The sequence below is a fragment of the Podarcis cretensis genome (assembly GCF_951804945.1).
Source record: "Podarcis cretensis genome assembly, chromosome: 13".
In the NCBI taxonomy this organism is placed as follows: Eukaryota; Metazoa; Chordata; class Lepidosauria; order Squamata; family Lacertidae; genus Podarcis; species Podarcis cretensis.
The window spans coordinates 43,093,030-43,109,599 of NC_137182.1; the positions used below are offsets into that span (position 1 = coordinate 43,093,030).

Below are 16,570 nucleotides of genomic sequence, written 5' to 3' on the forward strand. Positions count from 1 at the left end.
AGTCTTATTATGTCTGCTTATTTTCTGTCATGGATCCCAAGCACATGTGTTTATGTTATTGACACATATTCTCCTTTCCTCTCCCCTACCTTTTGCACACCTATTCAGGCATATCTTGTGTGCAATTACATCCACATGGGAATAAGCACCATTGAAATCAGCATGACATACACCTGGGTAGAAATGTTTAAGATTGCATGCCATAGATTCCCTTTTCTCACCATTGAAACTGCAGCCAACATATTTTCATCTTCTGTTATTAACAAATAGTAGATTATCTCCTCTGTTGTATCCACACAGTTTCAATCATTAGGAACAGTTATTTCTTGGCAAATATAGATTTTCCTGATGACAGGCTACCTGGCTGTTTCATACACTCCCAAGTTTCATTACGGAAAGTGTAAAAAAGAAACACTGAGCCACAAGCTTAGAAATGCAAAAACATGGGGCTGGATGCAGAGATAGACATGTTTAAGGGGGAAACACTGAAATCAGTCTGTATACTGTAACAATGAAAAATAAATATGAATAGATTGATTAATACAGCTGAGGTGTTGAGAGAGGAACCATCACTTAGTTGAAAAATTAGGCTTTGGTTCATCAGCTCAGTAATACGTTTTGTGTACCGCATAATAGACAGTATCAATAATATTAATAATTATCGCTTCAAGAAATGCTGAAAGCATGCTTCTCACTTTCAGATGCAGATCAGTGTGAGAAATGCCCAGATGATCTCTACCCAAATGCCTTTCAGGACCAATGTATTCCAAAAAAAATAAGCTACCTATCCTATGAGGAGCCCTTGGGGGCAATGCTGGCCTCCTTGGCTCTCCTGCTTTCCCTGGTCACAGTTGTTGTGATGGGGACCTTCGGTCTGCACTGGAACACTCCCATTGTCAAAGCCAACAACTGGGGCATCACCTGCACCTTGCTCTCTTCTCTGCTTCTCTGCTTTCTCTGCTCCTTCTTATTCATTGGCAGGCCTACAAAGGTGACCTGTGTCTTGAGGCAATCCATCTTTGGCATCGTCTTCTCCATTGCTGTTGCTTGTGTGTTAGCCAAAACCCTCACTGTGGTTTTGGCATTCATGGTGACCAAGCCTGGGAACAGCCTGAGGAAATGGCTTGGGAAGAGGCTGGCAGGATCCCTTATCACCTTCTGCTCTCTCATTCAAGCTGGCATCTGTCTTGGGTGGCTGGCATCCTCTCCCCCATTCCCAGAGTTTGACCTGCACTCCCAGGATGGGCAGATCATAGTGCAGTGCAATGAAGGCTCCGACATCATGTTCCACCTTATTCTCGGCTACATGGGTCTTTTGGCCATTGTGAGCTTCTCTGTGGCTTTCTTTGCCAGGAAGTTGCCTGATACTTTCAATGAAGCCAAGTTGATTACCTTCAGCATGCTGGTCTTCTGCAGTGTTTGGCTGTCCTTTGTCCCCACTTATCTGAGCACCAAAGGGAAATACATGGTGGCTGTGGAGATCTTCTCCATCTTGGCCTCTACTGCTGGCTTACTGGGTTGCATCTTCCTCCCCAAAATCTACATCATTATACTTAGACCTGAGATGAACAGTAAAGAGAGATTAGTAAGGAAGAAGGATGACCATAGTTGAGAGGGTGAAAGAGATGCCGTTAGCCAGGGACCTTATGTTCTGGCAAGAAGATGCTATTTCCTTTGCTTTGATTGAAAAATTGGACATCAAAATCATTTGAGCTCTTGTTAATTCATGCTAGTTTACCATTCTGCTTTCCAAAATAAATTAGAAGTTGGTGGGACATGACCTTGATCCCAGGAAGACCATAACCACACATTTCTTTATTAATAGAGATATCTTTTAAATGAATTTCATTGCTCAAAGGACATATGTGAGAGAGAACTTTATATTCATCTGGCTCTTTTTCTTCTTTCGTTTTGTTCTTTTCTTTTTATTATTTTCTGTTTAGAATAGTTTCTTTTTATTGTATTGTGAAAAATCTGAATAAAACCTTATACAAAAAAGACGTGTGACACATGTGTGCGTGTGTGTATATATTTCAAGAAAAAAATCCATAATGGACCATACAAACATGCAAAGCATCAAGCGTGATATAAATCATCTGGCAGTGGACATACATGTTTAAACTCAGACTTCTGAATACTGTGAGAATATTTTCTGTGTTCCTGTAAAATAGATATTCAGACCAGCAACCCTACTTACACACACACTAGATACTCTTTTGTTGTTGTTGTTTAGTCGTTTAGTCATGTCCGACTCTTCGTGACCCCATGGACCAGAGCACACCAGGCACTTCTGTCTTACACTGCCTCCCGCAGTTTGGTCAGACTCATGTTTGTAGCTTCAAGAACACCGTCCAACCATCTTGTCCCCTGTCGTCCCCTTCTCCTTGTGCCCTCCATCTTTCCCAACATCTTTTCCCAAGGGTCTTTTCCGGGGTGTCTTCTCTTCACATGAGGTGGCCAAAGTATTGGAGCCTCAGCTTCACGATCCAGTGAGCACTCAGGGCTGATTTCCTTAAGAATGGATAGGTTTGATCTTCTTGCAGTCCATGGGACTCTCAAGAGTCTCCTCCAGCACCATAATTCAAAAGCATACTCTTTATATATATAAAAAAAATATCTCTGCACAAGTGAGTGCCATCCTTCCATAAGGACCCAGATGTGGTGGGGGGTTGTGTGTGAGGAAATTGCTGTCACCAGAAAAATACAGCAGCCACAAAGTTTTAGTAGCTGATATCAGGGACTATCTACACAATCCTCTAGTAGCTGAGTCCTCTAGTAGCTAGTGGGTGGAGATGGGAGCTGAAACCCACCCTCACCCCTGTCTAGCTTTTCTCCCAGCCATAATAATCACAATCACAATCATAACAACATCCCAGCCAGAGTGGGTGGCTTATAGCATATTTAAAAACAAGTCTGGAAATTCTGGAATTGAACCAGTGAGGGGGAAAACCTAAAGCAAAAGAGCATGGACAGCAAAGAGATTGAAATCTCAGTTCCCCCTTCAGCATCTTTTATTTTCATGGGGGAAAATGTGTGTGTGTGTGTGTGTGTGTGTATACACACACACACACACACACATACACATACACATACACATACCTAGCTTGAATTTACATAAGCTATTTTCACAGTTGTGGCTTCTTTGCTATGTGGATTTGCTTGTCACGGAATCCTTTCATGTTGCAGAGGATTCTGGGAAATGTTCCAGTGTAAACATTCCATTTTGAAGGAAGCTGGTCATTCTTGTTGGGTATCAATAATGCAAAGTGAGTCTGTGCCCTTGAGCAAAAGGTGCACTCTGTTCCCCTTTCATTTTAATATCAAACATATCGAACAAAGTACTCCGCCTAGATATGGACTAAGGTCCAAAAGGCAGATGTTAATTATGTGTGCTTATTTTTTATTTAGGGTATTTGCTTTCCAACACATTGTCAGAAACATAACTGTATAGTGGTCATAACCATAAATTAAGTCCACACTGGAGGGAATTCCAGGGAAATTGAAACATATTTATCCTATCGATATCTACTCAACATGTAAATTAAGTCCACACTGGAGAGAATTCCAGGGAAATTGAAACATATTTATACTATCACTATCTACTCAACATATGGCGAGTGATTGAACTTTCATCCTTCTCCCTTCCCTGCCCCAACCCCCAACTTCACCAAGATCTATATAAGAATCGAGGTAGCAGCTTCAGAGACAAACTTGCCACTGCATAACGCTATATCCATCACCTCACAGGACAAAACTTGGGTAAGTTGGAGGCAATCACAAACTCACTTCTGATGCTATGGCTACTGATTTATATTTTGTATTGGGGGCTCTCACTAGCATTATACCCGATACCCAAATTTCTGTCCACATCCTTCTTCCAGCAAAATCCCATTCAGTTTTCACAGGTAAGTGAGTATACATATACTATGCGGGTTTGTGGGTTGAGAAGTTGTGGAGAAGAAAGCAAGACTGCCCTGCATCCTTCAGAAATGGAGAGACTACCTTGGAATATTTCCCCGAATCCTCTACCACATGCAAGACTGAGTCATAGCAGATGAGTCAATGTGGCAAGAATTCCATAAAACCGAAACTGTGGAAATCACTTGCGTTATTCATTTTTAAAAATTGGGGCTGGGCGAGGTCTAGATTTTAGAAGAAAATGGGAAATGACTGAGGGGAGCTAAACTCCTCTTTGCCTCCTCATGCTTTTAACTTCTCCCTCCTTGGCTCAACTGGAATATAAGTAACTGTGGTGATGGAGGGTGGGGAGCTTAAACTGGGGAGTGTTCTACTTCTTCTACTACACACATGCCCAGAAGAGTCAGTGGTCAGCACCAGGTGCATCTGCACACTAACCTTATTTGACTCCATGGTACTTCAACAATCGCCAACTTTAGGTTTTGGGTTCTCTCTTCTTTCTCTAATCTTCCCATTTATGATTTCAAGAACAGAAAATGCTGGTTTTCTTCTTCCTGCTATCACCACATTGGCAATAAGTAAGGATGTTTTTAATTTGCTGCACATTTCCTTCCACAAAAGGTCAACCAGAAGATGGGGGTTGTCACTTACCTTTGCCTTCTTGGTCTCCTGGTCTCCTATTCTTTCCCTGGAGGTGAGTGTTTTAACAATTATATGGGAATTTCCCAGAAATCTTAATAGGGGCTCAGCATTGATGTAAACAAAAGTACTTGTTAGATTTCCTGCTTGGCAGGGGGTTGGACTCGATGGCCCTTGTGGTCTCTTCCAACTCTATGATTCTATGATTCTATGATTCTATGATTTCCAAGTGATGGTAACCCAGCTACGGCTGTTGGAATAAATAATCAGGCAATTGAAGCTGGTTCATTAGAATGAATAGGGAATTGCCCTACCAACCTCAGTCTGCCCTGAACCACTCCTCAGATTCATATTTACAACCAATCAGGGAGTGGCACTGCCTGTCATTGCCTCTGGATCCACCTTCTGTTGGTCTCCCTGCCTTCTGTCTCACCAATTCAACTGGACACTAACCACCTCTGAAAGCACAAAGGTTTAAATTACCTGTGCTTCCTCACTGGAATAAGCAAAAGTACAAGTAAAGTGAGATTTCACATTAAAAACAGTCTTCTTACAACTTTTGTCCCACCCTTTTTTTCTTCCTTTACTCTTCTTTCCATACAGCAAGGGCCAGATCCTGTCCCAGGGGTTGGCTGAGAGTGCTGGGCAACTGCTATGCATATTTTGATAGCCCAAAGTCATGGTCCGAAGCTGAGGTAAGAAGTTGTTTCTCACCAACCAAGCTGTAGCATAAGATATTGTTGTGGGTTGCGCATGAGATCTTTTTGAGGAGGGCTATGTATGTGAGTTGGCCTGAGACAATACCTGGCCAACATTTAAGATTGAGTTGATCACCCAACATGTTCAAGGGATGTGTTTCCATGGGAGCCAAGAAGGCCAAGAAGGCTGAAAATACAGTACATCTGTCAACCATCACTAATTTAAATCTATTGATTTTAAGGGATCCAAGACTCCTCAAGGGTGGCAACTTAAATAAAATAAGGGGTGGAGCAGTGGCCAGGTAAGCCCTGCTCTGCACAATCGATCACAAGACATGGCACACACACACACACCCCATTGGAATGGCAATGCCCATCACCTTTGGGAACCCGCCCCCTCAAATATTTTATTGGGGGGCTAAAGGGACCTTGGCCCAAAAGAGTTGGATCCTGTGGTCAGGAGGGATGGCCTGGCCAGAATGTATCCACTCAGCATTAGGAAGAGGCAAGTCATCTCTCTTACTAAAAAGAATACTGGTCTGCAGTGCCAAAATGGAAGGCAGTAGGTTTGTTTGTTTGTTTGGTGATTATCTGTGTTGCAGCAGAGGTCAAGCTAATATGAATTCAATATTACAAAGCAAATCCCTTCAGCTCAAAACTACTTACATACATTTAAATGCCTATTTTCCTTTTCTAAAACAACCTCAACATTCTGTATGCAAAGGTATCTGAATTTGGAGTTGTGAGAAAACCAAATTTGGTCTCCCCCAGAGGACTTATTTCGTGAACCCTCAGCCTGATTTGTTTGCACAAAGCTTACACAGAAGTTATGTGATATCCATTCTTCATTGAACACTCAGTCTGATTTGCCTGAGGAGAGATTAGTATTCATTCTTTCATTCATAAATTTTACAAGATTTGTAAACTGTTTATACACTGTTTGGTTTTATTAAAACCCAAAGTGATTTACAAAAAATAACAATACAAAAACACTGTCAGTAACAACCACATTCCAAAATATAGAATAAATTAAGAACTTTGACATTACACATGATTGTTCACAGTTGGATAACTCCAACTGGGTGGGATATCACTTTTGAATTCTTACCTTAGTATGTTTCCGAGCACAATTCAAAGTGCCCTAAATGGCCTCAGCCCAGTATACCTGAAGAAGCATCTCCACCCGCATCGTTCAGCCCAGACACTGAGGTCCAGCTCCAAGGGCCTTCTGGCAGTTGCCTCACTGTGAGAAGTGAAGGTACAGGGAATATTTTGTTGGGAGTTGCCCAGAGTGGCTTGGGAGGCCCGGCAACATGGGCAGGATATAAATTTATTATTATTATTATTATTATTATTATTATTATTATTATTATTATTATCTTTTTGATACATTGTGAACCACTTTGGGCACCATTTTGTGGGAAAGTGACTTACAGTTAAGCGAATGATGATCATGATGGCAGAATGACTTTAGTGCCTTCTCTATTCTCAGATTGCATGCCAGAGCCAAGGCCGTGGGACCCATCTCGCTTCTATACTCACAGAGCAAGAGTCAGCCTTGGTGGCCAATCACATCTTCTCAAAGCAGAAGAAAGAACATAATGTCTGGATTGGGCTCCATGATCGCGATCAGGTGAGTTCCCTTCAATTACTCTATTCCAGGTCATCATCACAGCACAGTGGCTCCTTAGCAATGCCATCCTATCATCTCCCAGGCTGCATCCCATAATTATTTCTCCAATATTTTACATAGGGGCCAGGCATGCTGGGTTCCACCCCACATTAGGGGTGCCCACACATGCAACACGTTGCCGCTCCCTGCGAACCCCCCACAGTGAACATTTTGTGGGTGCCTCAGCACCCATGGCCCTGCATAGATGGTGCTTATGGTAGGGGCTTCTTCTCTAATGTCTCCATCATAGCTTGCAAGAGCTTCCTGCTGAGCAACCTCCTCTGAAGATCCTTGCACTGAGCTACAACCCTCCTTGGTCAAATGAGCTGTTCCTTCTCTTTCCTGCAGAACCGAGATTGGAAGTGGCTTGATGATTCAGTCTTTAATTACAACAACTGGAACAGAGGGGAGCCAAACAACTATAAAGGCGGCAAGGAGTATTGTGTGGAGCTGCTGCGTAGGACAGGTAGGGAAACTATTTGCATGCCTGAGAAAAAAGGCGTTTTCAGCTTGAATGCTACATTACCCTCCAATTCCCTCTAAATTTCCAACTTTTCTCAGGGTTGCATCTCACTAAATTGCACTGAAAATACAGTACATCTGTCAACCATCACTAATTAAAGTCTATTGATTTTAAGGGATCCAATTATGAGTCATATTTAACCTTCAACCAGGTGTTCGCTTGTAGAAATATTTACAAATCAATTACTCTGGCTAGCAGTGGTCCATTCATTCAGCATTTAGTGTCACTGTCCAACATACCAGGAAGCATCAGCTGTAGCTCATCTGCATAGTTTAGTTGCATGTGTTTTATTACATGCATGCTCATTTATATATTATATTCTGGAAACAGTGGTTTTTCAAGTGGGCCATGTCATATTATTTTCTACAGCATTTCTCTAAGAAGTGGTTAAAGTCAGATAAAGAAACAAAAGAAGGCGTCACTTTAAAAAAGACCTGATTTCAGCTGCAAATTTTGAATCAGGAGCACACTTATGAGGTTGAAGTCAGGCAACTGTTGGATGGGCAATCCACATGGGGTTGGTCAGTTCTGGATCAGTCCATCCTGCCCAATCTAGGGTTGCCATACGTCCGGATTTTCCCAGACATGTTCGGGAATCAGGGCCTGAAAATGGTGTCTGGGCAGCAAAGCAGCAAAATGTCTGGGAAAACCTGGACATATGGCAACCAGGACTATTTTCAAAGGAAAAACTTTCAAACATGCTTTAAAAGCTGGAATTTTGGCCTGGGGGGGTGGAAGGGAGATGTTTGCAAAAGAAGAAAAAAAGCTCAAAAAAAGAAAAAAAGCTCAGGCCGGCACTCACTTGTTCCTGGTGCACCTTGCAATTTCAATTTGAAGTGAGGTTGAAAGTTAACTGGGCATGACCTGCATGCGTATTTGCCCAGATTGATGGCATGTGCACAGAGCCAAGCGCCCTGGGCTCAGTGCAAGTCAGGAGGAAGCCCAATTGGTGAGTGTCCAAAAGCCGCTTATCTTGAATAGGGGCCTGTATAGGGTTCAGGGTGGGAGGCGGTGCAAGGCCCAAGCAAAAAGAAAAGAAAAGAGCTCAACATGTTTGTCCGGATTTTTAGTATCTGAAATATACCCATGTCAAATCCAATTCCTAACCCGTACTCCTAACCACATCCATTTGGTTATGTAATAATGGGCAAGAAATAGTAACTTTTGTCATGTCTTGAATTTTAGGTTTTCGAAAGTGGAATGATAAACCTTGTAACCTTTTGTGTACCTATATCTGCAAACAAGAGCTTTAAAGGAGACTGAAGTTCCCAACTCTGCCTGCTTAGTGGATGTGTCTCTGATCTCATTCCTTCCTCTCCCATCCCTCAAAGGGGAAAATACAGCTCTTCTTCATTTTCAAAATAACCTCCTCTATAGAGCTACCTCTTTGGCCTTCCCATTCACTTCGAAGTTTCCTTGTTACTTCTGCAAAATATAATCCTAATAAACTCACTTATGTGTATTCTCTTTTCACTGAATCCATCCTTATTGCTCCAGTTCCAATACCATATATCTGAAGACAGGGGAAGGGGCAATTCTTGCACTGGAGTTCCCAGGGGAAAGAAGCACATTGTACCTCTGGGGCTCCAGTCTAGCACTGTCGCCGATACCTGACAAGGCACTCAGGGCAACATGTAGGTGAAACTTCCTATCTCAAACCCAACTTCTTTACTCAGGGGTGCTCAGCAGAGCTGATACTAAAGCTGGGATTTTGAGAGCTGGGGATAGGGGAAAACGTAAGGGGATCCCAGGCTACCTGACCAGTGCCAAATCCTGGCATGCTAAATCAGACACTCGTGCCCCAATTGCTCACCTGTAGGCCCTTCTCTGTGCCAGACGTGAGTGATTTTGTCTGGCTAGAATGTGAACTTGAGCACTGACCATGATTGTCTGGATGGTGGATAGAGAGATAGGAGTAAAGCAGCCTCTGACCTTTGCCTGGCTTGAAGGCAGTCTACTGTCAAAGGCAAGAGTCCCCATCATCATCATCATCAATATTATTTATACCCTGTCCATCTGGCTGGGTTTCCCCAGCCACCCTGGGAGGTTCCCAACAGTATATTAAAAACATGATAAAACATCAAACATTAAAAATTTCCCTAAACAGGGCTGCCTTCAGGTGTCTTCTAAAAGTCAGAGAGTTGTTTATTTCCTTGACATCTGATGGGAGGCCGTTCTGCAGAGAAGGCCCTCTGCCTGGTTCCCTGTAACTTTGCTTCTCACAGTTAGGGAACCACCAGAAGGCCCTAGGTGCTGGACCTCAGTGTCAGGGTTGGATGATGGGGGTGGCGACGCTTCTTCAGGTATACTAGGTGAGGCCATTTGGGCTTTAAAGGTCAGCACCAACACTTTGAATTGTGCTCAGAAACGCACTGGAAGCCAATGTAGGTCTTTCAGGACTGGTGTTATATGGTCTCGGTGGCCACTCCCAATTACTAGTCTAGCTGCCACGTTCTGGATGAGTTGTAGTTTCCAGGTCACCTTCAAAGGCCCATGTAACCCCATGCAGAAAGCACTGCAGTAGTCCAAGTGGAACTATTCCATCCTCTTTCCCTTCTGGCCCCAGCAACCAATGGCATGTTCTACCCAGATAGTCATGTTCAGGACAATTGGTTAATGTACATTGCAATGGGCAGTGCTTTTTTCCTTTAAAATGTTTAGGAGTACTCTCATTTCCCTACTCATATTGAAATACTGCCCCTCAATTATGGATGAGAGTTGATCATTGAGGGACTGGAGAGGAGGTCTCTGGGTTCAAACTGAATAAAGGGAAATCCAAATTATTAACGAAAAATTTACATAAGTCAGAACAAGAGGAACTGGAAATTACAACAGGTTTAAAGGTAGCCAATAAGGTAAATTATTTGGGGGGTTGGATCACCAATAAGAATATAAACTTATATAAGGACAATTATGAGAAGAAGTGGAAGGAAATAAAAAAAAATTAGAGACTTGGGGAAAATTGAATTTGTCCCTGTGGGGGAGAATATCCACAGTTAAAATGATTTTTATGATGATTTAAGTTAAGGTGATTTTTATGTTCCACAGTTAAGATGATTTTTATGTTCTAAACAATACCTATAATTAGAGGCGTAAAGTGTTTTAAGGAATGGCATAAAGACCTTGCCAAGTTTAACCACGCATAAAATTCAAGCTACTAACAGAGATGAAAGAAAAAGGAGGCTTTGCGGTCCCTGACCTTAAACTGTACTTTGAGGCAGCGTGCTGGACATGGATTAAGGACTGGATATTAATTTAAAACATGGAAGTCCTAGATCTGGAGGGATGGGATATTGTGTATCGGTGGCATGGCTACATAGGCTATGACAAGGTTAAATCCCACAAAGGATTTAAACTAAAAGCTGCCCTTGAAAAGGATAAAAGAACCAAAGGATTTGACAAAAAAATATCCTATCTGGAGAAGGATATTTTATATAATAATCAAAAGACACTTTCAAAAATGTACAAACTACTTTTGAATTGGCAAAGAAAGGAGGAAGATATCAAAGAAATTACAGTAAATAGGGAGAGGGACCTGGGACATACGATCAAACCCAATATTTGGAATGAATTATAGACTAAAAATATAAAATTCATGGCTTATTTCCTTATAAGGGAAAATCTTATGAAAATGTACTATAGGTGGTACCTGACCCCTGTAAAACTTGCAAAAATAAATAAATCAAACAATAACAAGTGCTGGCGATGTAAGGAACAGATAGGAACATACTACCATATGTGGTGGTCCTGTCTAGAGATACAAAGATTTTGGAACATGATTTATGAAGAGATAAAGAGATTGATAAAAACTACATTTAGCAAGAAACCGGAAGAATTTTTACTAGGAAGGGTTTCAGATAATAGTCCCAGAAACAAAACTAGGCTATTTATGTATGCAACGTCAGCAGCAAGGGTTATAGTGGCAAAACACTGGAAAGATAAAAATGCACCCACTAAAGAGGAATGGGTAGTCAAATTGTGCTAGTACTTGGAGTTCGCAAAGCTGACAGAAGCAATAAGGGATAAACCTTAAAAATTGGTGAAAGAAGAATGGGAATGTTTAAATAATTATTTAGGGGACAAGGGCTCAACAAGAAAGACCTGGCTATGTTTAGAATGATACCGCATAGAGAAATGTTCCCTGATACCAAGATGAGGGATTCCTTTGGAATGCAGATAGATAGAATTGATAAGAATAATGATCTATTGTGAGCTTGAAGGAAGGGTACAATAGATGAGCTTTCCTGCTTTGGCTCATCTTCCTTTTTCTTTTTCTTTTTTTTCTTTTTCTTTTCTTTTATTGTTCCCATAGTTACTTATGTTCTGTGTCATGTAAAGTAAAGGTAAAGGTACCCCTGCCCGTACGGGCCAGTCTTGACAGACTCTGGGGTTGTGCGCCCATCTCACTTAAGAGGCCAGGGGCCAGTGCTGTCCGGAGACACTTCCGGGTCACGTGGCCAGCGTGGCATCGCTGCTCTGGCCAGAGCCAGAGCCAGAGCCAGAGCCACACACGGAAACGCCGTTTACCTTCCCGCTGGTAAGCGGCCCCTATTTATCTACTTGCACCCGGAGGTGCTTTCGAACTGCTAGGTTGGCAGGCGCTGGGACCGAGCAGCGGGAGCGCACCCCGCCGCAGGGATTCGAACCGCCGACCTTTCGATCGGCAAGCCCTAGGCGCTGAGGCTTTAACCCACAGCGCCACCTGCGTCCCGCGCCACCTGCGTCATGTACTTCGATATTTTTTGTAGTTTTTTAAAAAGTTTTTTCCCCCATTACTATTAAGGAATTTTCCTTTGTAATTTTGGTTGTCTATATTTATATGTACCTGTTTAAATCAAAATAAAAGTAAAAAAAAAGAAGAAGAAAAGAAATCTCAGTTTCCCCTTCAGCAACTTTTATTTTCATGGGAAAAAATGGACCTCACCAAGCTCCATTTTTAAATGTAGATATATACCGTTTTTTTCGCTCTATAGACGCACTTTTTCCCCTCCAAAAATTAAGGGGAAATGTGTGTGCGTCCTATAGAGCGAATGCAGGCTGCACGGCTAAGCCCAAAGCCGGAACAGGGAGACGGAGTGCTGCAGAGCGCTCCTTCTCGCACTTCTAGCTTGGGGTTAGCTGCGCAAAGCCTCTGGGGGTTAGCTGCCTTCACCCCGCTGCCCTGAAGAGGCTAGAAAGGCTGTTCCCAAGCCAGAACAGCAAGACGTAGGGCTCCGTCTCACTCTTCTAGCTTGGGGATGGCTGCGCAAAGCTATCCCTGAAGCCTTTGGAGCACAGCGGGACCTCGCACTGCACTCCAAAGGCTTCAGGGATCTTTGAGGCTGGCGGTGTGGGAAAGCAGCACTTCCCCCCACCGCCAGCCCCAAAGAGCAGGTCAGGGAAAACCTGAAGCCTCCAGAGCCCAGCGGGAACTCCCCTCTGCGCTCCAGAGGCTTTGGGTTGCCTTCACTGAAACCTGGAGAGCGAGAGGGGTCAGTATGCACCGACCCCTCTCGCTCTTCAGGCTTCCAAGGTAGCCACCTGAACCTCCCGCTGCGCTCCGGAGGCTTTGGGTGAATGCACCTTGAATGCACCTTGTTTTAGAGGGGGAGAACAAGAAAAAAAAATCCCTATTTTCCACCTCCTATGGTGCATCCTATAGAGCGAAAAATATGGTCTATATACCTAGCTTGAATTTACAGAAGCTATTTTCACAGTTGCAGCTTCTTTGCCATGTGGATTTGCCTGTCACGGAATCCCTTCATGTAGCAGAGAATTCTGGAAAATGTTCCAGTGTAAACACACCATTTTGTTTTGTGTTTTTGGGGGGGTTTTTGGTTTTTTATTTTCAATGCAGAATCATAACAAAAATTACAAACATTGAATCCAAAATAATACTATACAAACAAAAAAACCCGGAACATATAGGGGGAAAAAACAGAAAAGAAAAGGGGGAAAAAAGCAAAGGAAACAAAACTAAACTAAACAAAAACGAAAAAGCACACATCTACAGAAAAAACCCATATCATTACGTGCATAAACACAAATTGACTTCCTTTGTTCTAAGACCTCAAAAAATTTACTCTTACTGTATTGTTGTGTCTAGTTAGATTACTTCCACCTTGGTACTTTTTTTTTTTACACCATTTTTCTTTTTCTTTAACCCTGTAAAGCATCATTCATTAAATACCAATATACTAACTCCAGAACAATGTTTTTTCATATACTCTTTAGCACAACCCCATTCTTTTAATAATTTCTGGTCCGATTGTCCCCTTATGTAAGCTGTGAGTCTTGCCAGATTTATGTATTCACAAAATTTAATTTGCCAATCTTTCACTGATGGAATTTTTCTGTCTTTCCAGTTTTTATCTATAAGCATCCTGGCAGCTGTTGTTGCATAAAGGAATACTTTCATTTGATTTTTGGGAATATCATTTGTAATTAAACCTAAAAGGAATGCCTCCGGTTTTTTACTGAAATATATTTTAAACATCTTTTTGAGTTCTTCATAGATTTCATTCCAGAATTGTTTAATAGGTCGGCATTCCCACCACATGTGAAACATTGTTCCTATTTCTTTTTTACACTCCATTTTGAAGGAAGCTGGCCCTTCTTGTTGGGTATCAACAATGCGAAGTCTGTGCCCTTGAGCAGAACGTGCACTCTGTTCTCCCTTCATTTTAATATCAAACATATTGAACAAAGTACTCCGCCTAGATATGGACTAAGCTCCAGAAGGTAGATACATTATCTGATATTAATTATGTGTGCTTATTTTTATTTAGGGTATTTGCTTTCCAACCCATTGCCAGAAACATAACTGTATGCCAGAAACATAACCATAAATTAAGTCCACACTGGAGGGAATTCCAGGGAAATTGAAACATATTTATCCTATCAATATCTACTCAACATGTAAATTAAGTCCACACTGGAGGAAATTCCAGGGAAATTGAAACATATTTCTCCTATCACTATCTACTCAACATATGGCGAGTGGCTGAACTTTCATCCTTCTCCCTTCCCTGCCCCAATTCCGAACTTCACCAAGATCTATATAAGAATTGAGCCAGCAGCTTCAGAGACAAACTTGCCCCTGCATAACACGATATCCATCACCTCACAGGATAAAACTTGGGTAAGTTGGAGGCAATCACAAACTCACTTCTGATGCTATGGCTACTGATTTATATTTTGTTTTGTTATATTTTATTTATACCAATATACTCTATACCCATATCTGTCCACATCCTTCTTCCAGCAAAGTCCCATTCAGTTTTCACAGGTAAGTGAGTATACATATACTATGTGGGTTTGTGGGTTGAGAAGTTAAGAAGAAGAAAGCAAGGGCATGGGTATAGTAGAAGAAGTAGAACACTCCCCAGTTTAAGCTCCCCACCCTCCATCACCACAGTTACTTATATTCCAGCTGAGCCAAGGAGGGGGAAGTTAAATAGCATGAGGAGGCAGAGGGGGGAAGTGTTTAGCTCCCCTCAGTCATTTCCCATTTTCTTCTAAAATCTAGACCTCGTCAGCCCCCAATTTTAAAAAATGAATAATGCAAGTGATTTCCACAGTTTCAGTTTTATGGAATTCTTGCCACATTGACTCATCTGCTATGACTCAGTCTTGCATGTGGTAGAGGATTCTGGGAAATATTCCAGGGCAGTCTCTCGATTTCTGAAGGATGCAGGCCAATCTTGTTGCAGGCTAACTATGCACTACCTGAAGTGAGGGTGTGCCCTTGGAGCAGACTCAGCACCCCACTTCGCTGGGACCTTTCAGTTTCAAAATAGAAAGTGGTGAAGAAAGTGCCCCTCCTGGGTTTGGTTTTACAGTATCTCCAGATGGTAGACCTGTTCTTTGATTCTAGACTTGTTCTTTGAGTTAAGTCTTTTTATTGTATTTAGAATATTTATTTTACCATCACCTTCCATACAAATACATTCATGCAACCAAATCATGTGTTTTTATGAGTATTTGAAGTACATCCTTTCTTTCTTCATATGTACTCTGCATATATCTAAAAGGCTGAAATTCCTTCCTCCTTTCCCCTGTCTCTGACCTGACTAAGCTCCATATAAGAATTAAGGCAGCCAGAATTGGGAGACAGGGTTGTAGAAAGAGGAATCCATCACTTCAACAGTACTGCACCTGGGTAAGCTGGAGTTGGGGTTGGGGAGAAATTCAGTTCAGTTTCCATTTAAAGGCAATCTTACTGAATTTGCACCATCTGAAAAAATATGAGAACTGAAACACAGCCACCCTTTGAAATTTGTCTCTCTTTGAATTTTTCAACACAGTTGAATTTCCCATTGAATTTCTCCAGCTGTGTAAGATGGGTTAAGATCACTGGGGGGGATGGGACACACCCTGATAATTCCAGTGATTTTTATTCAGCACATGCCAGGCCACCTCTGTCCTGCCTCTGCCATCTCCATGTCTCCTTTTTTATATATATTGCTAGTGGGCTACCCAGGGGCAGAGCAAGGGGGTGCCAGCTATGAATGAGACAGAGGAGGATCTGCATGGAAAATAATATTGATGTAGCATGTGGGGTTCATTCTTGGATATTATTATATAAGGATGGAGGGGTGATGCTAGAAGCCACTACTCTATGACAATGACTTGGAATAGAGCAAGTGAAGGCAACTCACGTAATGAAGCCCAATCCACATCTTACTTTGTTCTTGCTGGGACGCAGAGATGTGCTTGGCAACCAGAGCTGTCTCATCCGCATTAAGGATAGAGGCAAGGTGGGCGGTATGCCCATAGCTAATGCATGCATTCTGAGAATGGAGAAAAAAGAAAGATGTTTTGCCACAGCCGCCATCAGAACCTGTTTCTCTATATACCACATTTTCCAAAAAGTCATTCTCAAAGTGTCTCACAACACATCAAATAACAAGAATTCAAAAACCATATCTCACTAAAAGGAATGATGTAGAGTTGGAGCTTTCCAAATGTGAACAAGTTTGTGGAATATCAACATTTTTATTTATTTCTCTGAAATTTGACTCTCAGGAGGCAAGTCGTACTGGTAGATTGTAAGGAATTAGTGTTACATACCAAGTTGCCAGGCTTAAACTTCTGTGCACTAATGGCACCTCCAGGTTGACAGCATTTCACACGAGGAAT

General features: G+C 42.1%; 2 protein-coding genes across 3 annotated transcripts in view; one reads left to right on the plus strand and one right to left on the minus strand.

Annotated features, from left to right (window-relative positions):
• Positions 1-16,570, minus strand: part of LOC307201264 (angiogenin-3-like) — a 346,417-nt gene that overhangs the window by 204,738 nt on the left and 125,109 nt on the right. The window lies entirely within an intron of this gene.
• On the plus strand, positions 3,684-8,912 carry LOC307201262 (C-type lectin-like). 2 transcript variants are annotated; one of them, XM_079950317.1, is made up of 6 exons: positions 3,684-3,759; positions 4,540-4,612; positions 5,161-5,252; positions 6,748-6,888; positions 7,276-7,393; positions 8,636-8,912. In XM_079950317.1, exons 2-6 carry the CDS (start codon positions 4,552-4,554, stop codon positions 8,701-8,703), a joined length of 480 nt encoding a protein of 159 aa, XP_079806443.1. In that variant the 5' UTR covers positions 3,684-3,759; positions 4,540-4,551; the 3' UTR covers positions 8,704-8,912. The 2 variants fall into 2 exon arrangements, with proteins under 2 accessions (XP_079806443.1, XP_079806442.1); XM_079950316.1 differs by lacking the exon at positions 3,684-3,759 and adding an exon at positions 3,789-3,905.